The sequence below is a fragment of the Piliocolobus tephrosceles genome, chromosome 6 (assembly GCF_002776525.5).
Source record: "Piliocolobus tephrosceles isolate RC106 chromosome 6, ASM277652v3, whole genome shotgun sequence".
Taxonomy (NCBI): Eukaryota; Metazoa; Chordata; class Mammalia; order Primates; family Cercopithecidae; genus Piliocolobus; species Piliocolobus tephrosceles.
This window is the reverse complement of record NC_045439.1, coordinates 11,850,528-11,860,577: the sequence shown is the minus strand read 5'-3', so window position 1 is coordinate 11,860,577 and position 10,050 is coordinate 11,850,528. Positions and strand designations below refer to the sequence as shown.

Sequence of the window (10,050 nt, the reverse complement as noted above, 5' to 3'; positions counted from 1 at the left end):
TTTGCTCCCTGCAGTCCTTCCCCACATGGCGTGAGAAATGGCTGCCCCAGGAGGGTATAAAGGTGCAAGGGTGCAGAGGTCCACTGATTACTGGGGAGAGAACAAGTTCAATTCCATGGCTAAAGAAGAAAAATGCAAGTTGAATTCCTGGCCAAAGGAGGTTCCTCATCCCACCCCATGTCACCCTTGCCCTAGGATGTACTGTCCCTATGGTATGACCTATGAGATCTCAGTGGACTCTATCCTCAGAAATCACAGAGTCCAGGATTGCAAACTGGAGGCCCCGATGCAAGGTCCCTCCCACAAGGGGGTCTTGCCTGGCTTGTAGAGAGCTGGCTCTCTCCCCACATCCCCACCATTCTCCACCGTGGCACCATGGAGTCTTCCTTATCTGGTCTATGAAGGCGCTGGAGCTTGCTGCCCCGTATGATCCAGCCCCTCATGTTGTAGGTGGGAGGTGGATGACTGAAGCTCAGAGAGGGAGTAAATGAGCTCAACTTCACACAGCCAGTGAGGGGCCGGCTGGTGACCAGACCTTCCAAGGGGTTCCTGGGGCCCTCAGGGAGCACCAAGCACCAGGCGAACCTCCATGCACTGTACAAACATGAAGAAGTGAACGCTCTTGGGGTTCCCCAGGTGGGAAGTGGGGTGTCTTTTTGGGAGGGGGTGAAGTAACTTCTGGTGAGTTTTCCTTGTCTAGGAAATGCTGCGCCCATGGCCTGTTAATAATTACCTGGTTGGGAGACAGTGGGTGGTACTGAGAAGGCGTGGTTTGACCAGTCCTCCTGGGCTTGACAAGACAGAGCTGAGACAGCTACCCAGGGGGTCCACTCCAGGACAGACTGTGCCGTGAGTAACCCTCTGAGACAATGGAGACAAGAGAGACTCTAGAGGGAGGGTGACAAACTGTTCTTTTTTGCTCAAGACTGAGAATTCTTCTAGGACATACTTTCAGTGCTAAAATCAGGAAAGTCCCAGGCAAGCTGGGACACTTGGTCACTCTTTATAGAGGTGAGAAATACTCAGGCTAGAAAGCCCCCAACCTCGGATCCATGGGCACTGGTGGGTGACTGTGCCTGGAGACCCAGAAAAGCCTCCCCCAGGGACACACAGCTGGTACAGGGCAGCACTGACTGGGGGCCAAGGTCTTCTGGCTCCCAATCCAGGTGATCTTGGGGAGTTCATGCCGGAGGGGAGGTGTCTCTGTGACTGATGCGGTCCTATGTATGTTTCTAAATGATCCCTCCAACTGCTGAGTGGAGAACAGAGCGGAAAGACTAGGAAGTTTTCTGCAAGGGTCTAGGTCAGGGATCAACAAACCACAGCTTGTAGGTCAAATCTGACTCACCACTCATGAGCTAAGAATGCAAGATATAAAGCATAAATATAAAATATAAGTGATAAGTATAAAAGGTAAATATACAAAGAGTTGAAAAATCAATAGAGGAACAACATTTTGTGACATAGGAAAATAATATGAAATTCACATTTCAGTGTCCATAAGTGAAGTTTCACTGAAACACAGCCACGCCTGTTCATGCATGTCTGGTCTGAGACTGTTTCCAGCTGCCACAGCAGAGTTGAGCAGTGGCAGCAGAGACTGTGTGGTCTGCAAAACCACAGATATTACTATCTGGCGCTTTGCAGAAAAAGTTTTCTGAGCCCTGGTTGAGGATCATAGCAGTGGAGCGGGTGAGAGGCTGAAGAACCTATAGGAAAGTCTAGGAGTTGGAGACCAGCTTGGGCAGCATGGTGAGACCCTGACTCTACAAAAATTTAGCTGGGTGTGGCTGTGCATGCCTGTGGTTACAGCTACTTGGAAGGCTGAAGTGGGAGGATCACCGGAGCTCAGGAAGTCAAGGCTGCAGTGAGCCATGATTACACCATTGCACTCCAGCTTGGGTGACAGAGTGAGACCCTGTCTCAAAAAATAAAATAAAATAAAATAAACCCAACCCTGCAGTCCATGGAAGTGGATTAAATGGATTGTGGGTGGATAGAAGGCTAGAGGCTTTTTGGCCTGACAACCAGATACTGGTGGGACCATTTGATGGGGCAGGAGCAGATCTGGGGGAGACACTGGAGCATCCTGTCTTAGACAGATGTTCACTATGGAAAGGGTACCAATTCTATCCCCACAACTTTGTCCTGATCCTCATTTTAATAAGTGAGGACACTTATTAAACATCCATGTCCTCATCTGTACGGAGTAACAATACAAAGACCGGTTCTACTGACCTCTACAGGAGTGGGAGGGTCAAACTAAATGGCATGAAAGCACTCCACAGATGTTTGTGGAGCAGACGCTAAAATATATAAACAATATAAAGCACTCCACAGATGTTTGTGGAGCAGACGCTAAAATAAACTCTGATGATTGCCATGCTCTATGCAAAATCACTGCGCTAATGAAATCAACTCATCTGAAAGAGAAGTGTGGGAGAAGCAGCTCCTGAGTTTGGGGATGTGGGTTCTGGCTAGGATATTTGTTAGGTAGGTGACTTGGGTGAGTCACTTTGGGAGTCTTCGTTTCCTGCTCTGTTGGGCGAGAATGGAGTCTAGTGCTGTGCAGAGCTCACACGGTTGGGAAGCACAATGACATGATCGTCGCGAGGAGTGCGCCTTGTATGTCTAAAGCATTGCCGTCCAATAGTGTTGCTGTCATCATACATGTGGAGGGTAGTGGGCGTTACATTGTCTTTCACAAGCTCATCTGCAGGAGTTGAGGGTGTCACTCACAATCTCCGGGTGCTGGCCCACTGCCCGCCTTCTCAGCAGGGCCAGGTGTTCTGCTGGGAGAATTTCCTGGGCATTCTCTTCCCTCCCATAGGCCTGAGAGTGCAGAGGATGCATCTTATCGACCACCTGCTCCTCCTGCTGGTTGGACTACTGGCCCTTTCTCATGGCCAGCTGCACGCTGAGCATGATGGTGAGAGTTGCAGTAACAGCTCCCACCAGCAGATTCTGGAGACAGGTGAGGGCTCCCCCAGCCTCAAGATCGCCCCTGCCAATGCTGACTTTGCCTTCCGCTTCTACTACCTGATCGCTTCGGAGACCCCGGGGAAGAACATCTTTTTCTCCCCGCTGAGCATCTCGGCCGCCTACGCTATGCTTTCCCTGGGGGCCTGCTCACACAGCCGCAGTCAGATCCTCGAGGGCCTGGGTTTCAACCTCACGGAGCTGTCTGAGTCTGACATCCACAGGGGCTTCCAGCACCTCCTGCACACTCTCAGCCTCCCCGGTCATGGGCTGGAAACACACGTGGGCAGTGCTCTGTTCCTGAGCCACAGCCTGAAGTTCCTTGCAAAATTCCTGAATGACACTGCGGCCTTCTATGAGGCCAAACTCTTCCACACCAACTTCTATGACACTGTGGGCGCAATCCAGCTTATCAATGACCACGTCAAGAAGGAAACTCGAGGGAAGATTGTGGATTTGGTCAGTGAGCTCAAGAAGGACGTCTTGATGGTGCTGGTGAATTACATTTACTTCAAAGGTAAGAGTCAGATCATTGGTGTGTGCTAAATCCACACCCCCACCTCCAACCCCCTAATTTGTTGACTGGTTAAATATATTTTTACAAAAGGGTAAGTAAAAAGGTTGTGTCTGATAGAGTTAAGCAGCCCTCAGAGAATGCAATGTTAGAATGTTGTATGTTGAAGACTCTGTAGTATTGAGGTTTCCATTCCTTCCTATCTTTAGACATATTTTCATATTCATTTTCTTAATAAAAGTAACGTACAAAATGCATTATAGCCAGTGATCATGAATTGAATTGCTGGATTCATATCTGAGCTCAGCCTCTACCAACAGTGCAAACAGGTCAGCTTGTTTGCTCAAAGCAGGGATAAGACAAATCTCTACTTCAAAGGTTGGCTTTGAGGATCAAATGATTAACCCATGTGTATACTCCTTATAAAAGGATCTAAAGAGATGGACAAACTACAGTCCCTGGGCCAAATGTGTTCAACCACTGGTTTTGTAAATAAAGTTTTATTGGCACACAGCCAGGCCCATTCATTTATGTATTGTCTGTGGCTGATTTCGTGCTACAATGGCAGATTGATTCATTACTGCAGAGATGGAATGATCTGCAATGCCTAAAATAGTTAATATCTCTATAAACTTTTTTGCTTGTCGACCTCTGACCATTTTATGTACTCAATAAATAGCAACTATAATTCATCTAATGATAACAATGCTCATTTTGAAGCTTTACAAATATGTAAAAGCATAAAGGAGAAAGTAGACATAATCTCTAGTCCTACCACTCAGAGGCAACAAATGTTAATGTTTTAGCATCTTTTCCTCACCTTCCATTCACACACATATATGTCCACACAGTTGATATCACAGTGTGCGAACAATTTTGTACAGTGTGGATTAGTCAGGGTTTCATCAGAGAAGGAGAGCCATCTCAAGTCAATGATAAGGAGATTGTTATAGGAGTTAGACCCCACACAACTGTGGCTGGGAAAGTGAAGGTCTAGAGGAAAGAAGAGTTGGAAGGACAGAGAGAAAGTTGCCGATGCAAGCGGACAAGTCAGAGCTTGGAGGGGAATCTATATGCCAAGCTCATCCAGCCATCAGAGTGCTGCCATGGAGGGGAGCATCACTGCGTAGTTTCTGGTGGTAGCCTGGGGCTGCTGTTGTTTAGTGGGGTTAGAGATGGGAAAAGGAGCTTGGAGACAAGCAGGTGCAAACTGGAGCTCTGCTGAGTCTGACCATCATCATATCTGACCACCAGGGCCTTCGGAGAGCAATTTACTTTGATATCTCACAGTTCTAACCAGCTTGAACCCAGAATCTACAGGGAACAAAATTCTAGGGAGCAACTCCCAGCCTAATGATTCAGCCAAATTAGTCATTCCATGTAATTTGCATGTGGAATTTTCATGCACTACTGAAAACTTTTTAAAAAACCTTTGTTTTGAGGCTGGACGTAGTGGCTCACACCTATAATTCTAGCACTTTGGGAGGCCAAGGCAAGCGTATCAGGAGTTCAAGACCAGCCTGGCCAGCATGGTAAAACCCTGTCTCTACTAATAATACAAAAAAAAAAAAATTAGCTGGGCTTCATGGCACATGCCTGTAATCCCAGCTACTCAGGAGGCTGAGGCAGGAGAATCGCTTGAACCCAGGAAGTGGAGGTTGCTGAGATTGTGACACTGCACTCTGGCCTGGGCAACAGAATGAGACTCCATCTCCAAAAAAGTTTTGAAATAACAAAACTTTTAAACTTAAAAAAATATTAACTAAGGAAGGAAGAGAAACAGTAGTAGGGGTTTCACTGTCAGGAAGACATTGATTAGAATCCCAGATCCCTTGCTTTTCCCTGGACGAAAATTCCTGGCATGGAGACCTCAGTCCATTCACTCTACCTGCCATCACCTCATTGCACATTGCTTGCTGTCCTTGCTTCCCTCCTCACACTGCATGGCCATCATGGTGGTCACTTCCTTGCAAATACTCTGAAGTCTTAACTTTCTTGGTTTTCCCTCCCTCTATCATACTTACCCCCCAAAATTGCAAACCTGCTTAAACCTAAAGGTCTAATTAGTCTTCATCTGCATGCAGCAGCTGAATGTGGTTGAAGAAAAACATCCAACTAGACTGATGGTCTCACCTGATATTTGTGAATGCAAATCTTCCTTGATCTCTCTATACTGTCCAGCAATCCTACTTACATATCTCCACTCTCCAAAACAACTAAAATAACAGATTCATCCTTCTCAAATGTCCTCCCCACTCACAACTTTCACTTAAAAATCTTGTCTCACTCTTCATTGAGAAAACAGAATCAGTTAAACAGGGAATCTCTCATCTTCTCATCTCCAAATCTACTCACCTCCAAATCTTCTCACCTCCAAATCTACTCACCTCCCTGCATTTGAACCCACAAGCTCAAACATCCTCTTCTCATCATGGCAGTAGTGACCCACCTCTTACAGAAGGCCAACCCCTCTGCTCACACTCTGCCATCTCCTCTCTCCTTCTCAAGGATGCTTATCTAACAATGAACCCTTCTTTCCAGCATCCCTGGTTTCTTCTCTATCAACCCTATTCCCATATTAGAAAATGAACATCCTCTGCTATCTCTCATTTTAAAATTTAAATGAGGCCTAAGAGATCCATTCCCTGGGCATGTCAGGTTTTGAATGGTCAAAATGGGACAACTTGATGAGCTCATAGGGCAGGATCTGAAGCGACTCTTTCAGTAGCTCGGAACACCAGGTGGCGTTCCCTGCCTGGAGGACTGACTCTGTAGCCCGCAGATGTCCTGTACCTTCTTTTCATCTTCCCTTCAGCCCTGTGGGAGAAACCATTCATTTCCTCAAGGACCACTCCCAAAGACTTCTATGTTGATGAGAGTACAACAGTCCAGGTGCCCATGATGCTGCAGGACCAGGAGCACCACTGGTATCTTCATGACAGATACTTGCCCTGCTCGGTGCTACGGATGGATTACAAAGGAGACGCAACCGTGTTTTTCATTCTCCCTAACCAAGGCAAAATGAGGGAGATGGAAGAGGTTTTGACTCCAGAGATGCTAATGAGGTGGAACAACTTGTTGCAGAGGAGGTAATCAGTGTGCTATGGGGGCTGAATCTACAGTACTATCCATCAAATATACCTTTCTAATGAAAGACAGTGCCCCAAAATAGGGAGTGATTGCCAAATTATGAGAGAATTCTCACTTGCTCTGAGACCTTCCATGGGCTTCCTTTAAATGATGAACTCTCCTGTTATATTTAAACTATGACTTCCCCTCGTTAGGGAAAAAAGAACCACAGTAGGAGTTCAGAGTCCTGGTTCTAGACGTAGCTCTTCCACTGCACAAGACTTGGGTCAAGTGACTCTGCCTCTTGGGGGGTTACCTCTGTGCAATGAAGAGGTAGCCCCTCTGGCCCAGAAGGTTGACTAAGCTGCCATAGCGGGATTCAAAAATCTCCATCCACCCACCCAAGGAATTAACAGGAAGGCTTCCCATCATGCTGGCTATGATTGGAAAAAGTCTTCAACCATATATAAGAGAAGGATCCTAGCCCAAGGGCACATGTGAATAGAAAAATCACACAACTTTCATGGTGGAGGGAATCCAATACAAAGAAATTAGCTGGTTCACAAAGAGTAAAACTCACAGGGCTATAACAGAGGCAAGGGCAAAACTGCCACCTGGCGAGACTTACGTCTGTCTCCCTGGGCACCTGAACACCCACAGAAAGCAATCTCTGAAGAGGGGCTACCATGGACAGGAGATCCCACAGACAGCAGGCCCTGGGGACAAAGGAACCTGGCCTTTCAACACCTGTTTGTGGGAGGTAGTCTGAGCCAAAGCTGTTCGTGGGGATAGAACTCAGATGGAATATAGCCAGCTAAAGAGGGCCACCAAGGAGGGCTGTGCCCAGCAGGGATCCTGGCTTGTTTATTGATCTAATGTTTTAACCTAATGCCCCTTTCAGGAATTTTTACAAGAAGCTAGAGTTGCATTTCCCCAAGTTCTCCATTTCTGGCTCCTATGTATTAGATCAGATTTTGCCCAGGCTGGGCTTCATGGATCTGTTCTCCAAGTGGGCTGACTTATCTGGCATCACCAAACAGCAAAAACTGGAGGCATCCAAAGTAAGTCATCAACCCCTAGAGAACTCGGTGGGGCACTTGTGCCCATGGGAGTTGCCAGGTGAGGGGGCTCCCAAGCTGCCACATGGAATCTCAGAGCCTGAGTGTGTTCGGTCATCTACAGACATCAGCATCCACCAGTCAACCAGCCCTGGATGTGGTGCTTGGTGCTGGGATATAGTGTCGAATCAGCCCCCCAACTCAGACAGCTCTCCCAGACGAGTCAGGGACACAACATCTTTAGAGAGAGATACATACAATGATAGAAAATGGAGGTGGGGCCGGGCGTGGTAACTCACACCTGTAATCCCAGCACTTTGGGAGGCAGAGGCGAGCAGATTACTTGAGGTCACGAGTTCGAGACCAGTCTGGCCAAAATGTTGAAACTTCAACTCTACTAAAATTACAAAAATTAGCCTGGTGTGGTAGCAGGTGGTGGACACCTGTAATCCCAGCTACTCAGGAGGCTGAGGTAGGAGAATCACTTGAGGCTGGGAGGTGGAGGTTGCAATGTGTACAGAGATCAGGCCACTGCACTGCAGCCTGGGTGACAGAGTCAGTGAGACTCCATCTCAAAAAAAAAAAAAGAAAAGAAAAGAAAAAGAAAAAGAAAGAAAGAAAAAGGAGGAAACAGAGAGAAGAGACACAGGTGAGGCTGCATTGGGTGCATCTGTATGAGGGAGACTTCGCAGATGAGAGAAAGAGACTCACAACTTCTGCTAAGAAAAGTGTGCGAGGGGGTAGAGCCTTGGGTTTGAGCTTGAATTCTGGCTCTTCCTCTTATGTTATTGAAGGGGTACTAGTTTCTGAATTTACATTCCTCACTTTTAAAATGGGCATCATACTGCTGACCTCATAGGATGGCTATGAAGATCAAATAAGATGCATGCAAAGCCCCGAGCACAGAGCAAGCGCTCATTTAATGAGAGCTGCCATGACCGTGTGTGGCAGGAGGTCTCCAGCTCAAAAATCCTCCCAAATGAAATTCTTGCTGTGTTATCCCCAAGAAGTGACCTTGCAGGCTATAAGGGGCAATGTTATTCCTTAGCAGTTTCTGACTCTCACAGTCTCGTCCAGGCCCCCTCTCTTGCTGGCTTGGAGATAATGCTTGTGATTTTCCTCCCAGAGTTTCCACAAGGCCACCTTGGATGTGGATGAGGCTGGCACCGAGGCTGCAGCAGCCACCGGCTTTGCGGTCAAATTCTTCTCTGCCCAGACCAATCGCCATGTACTGCGGTTCAACCGGCCCTTCCTTGTGGTGATCTTTTCCACCAGCACCCAGAGTGTCCTCTTTCTGGGCAAGGTCGTCGACCCCACGAAACCATAGCCCTCCCAGGGCTGCTCATCTGTTTCAAGCAGGAGGATGTGGCAGGGGAGGGCTGGGTGTGAGTAGTTCTGTGTTTAGAGTGGGGACAAGGAAGACACCGAAGGTCCAGAAGTCCAGGACAGCAGGTGCTGGCCCGTGGGGAGTGGGGAGTGGCACTGAGATGGGCAGGGCCTGGACATTCCACACCCTGGCGCTGTGCAGCCTCTGGCAGAGCATCCAACCTCTTGGAGCAAGTTTCTGCCTCTGGAAAGGGGGCGGGCCCTTTCCACAACAGGGTGGTTGTTCCGAGTAAACAACACGATGCTACGAAGATCCTGGTTCAGTGTCTCGTACATGGTAGACAATCAATAAATGTGTCCTCTGCCTGCCCCTCTGGGATTTGCTCCAGACTCCCCTGGCAGACCTGGTCCCAGACACAAGGTATGAGGAGCTCCAAGTCCTGTTCCGGCAGGTTACCCAGGTTTATGGGGAGGGGACAGGGTGTGGGCAGTCAGCTGCCTCAGGCAGGGCTAGTACCTTGCTCCAGAGCAGGGGCTGAGAAAGCCACGAAAGGGCAGACACCACCAGGGCGGCTTCCAAAGGGACCTGGTCAGAAGAGCCCAGTGAGGCACTGCCCCCTCCTGTGGCTACGGAGATGTGGCCTGTGTCTCTCCCAGGACAGTGGCTGTGGCCACAGAGCACATTGCAGACCCAGAGGCTCTTGCTTTTGCATCCAGGCTCTGTGCTCTGGATCTTTGGGCAAATCCTCGTCCTGTTGGCCCTCAGTTTCCCCACCTTTCTGACCCAGGTGGTCCAGCTCAGACTGGTTGAGTATGACCCACCCAGAGTCTGTGAGAATAAACCACCCCTTCCACAGGGCAAGACAGGTGGATGGGATGTGGTTCTGTTTGCCCTGAGCCTCGGTGATGTCCGGCAAATGCATTTCTCTGGGCAGGACCCTGTGGTTTTCTTGGTGGCCAGGGCCACCAAGGCAGCTGGGTTCCAACACCGTCTCCAGCCCTTGACCATGGACACGGAGTTCCCGGGACAGTTAGAGCTGGGGACGGTCCAGCCAGGAAGGACGTCTCCTTTCCTTTTCCTCGGCCCAGCTCACCCTGTGCCTT

General features: G+C 48.6%; 1 protein-coding gene across 3 annotated transcripts; it reads left to right on the top strand.

The window, feature by feature from the left end:
- Nucleotides 1-796: 796 nt before the first annotated feature.
- On the top strand, nt 797-9,257 carry LOC111538259 (kallistatin). 3 transcript variants are annotated; one of them, XM_023205553.2, is made up of 5 exons: nt 797-1,011; nt 2,831-3,496; nt 6,309-6,582; nt 7,464-7,623; nt 8,747-9,257. In XM_023205553.2, the coding sequence occupies exons 2-5, from the start codon at nt 2,848-2,850 to the stop codon at nt 8,945-8,947; spliced, it is 1,284 nt and encodes a 427-aa protein (XP_023061321.1). In that variant the 5' UTR covers nt 797-1,011; nt 2,831-2,847; the 3' UTR covers nt 8,948-9,257. The 3 variants fall into 3 exon arrangements, with proteins under 3 accessions (XP_023061321.1, XP_023061320.1, XP_023061319.1); XM_023205552.2 differs by having other exon boundaries at nt 797-1,166; XM_023205551.2 differs by having other exon boundaries at nt 797-849; nt 8,747-9,251.
- The last annotated feature ends 793 nt before the right edge of the window (nt 9,258-10,050 follow it).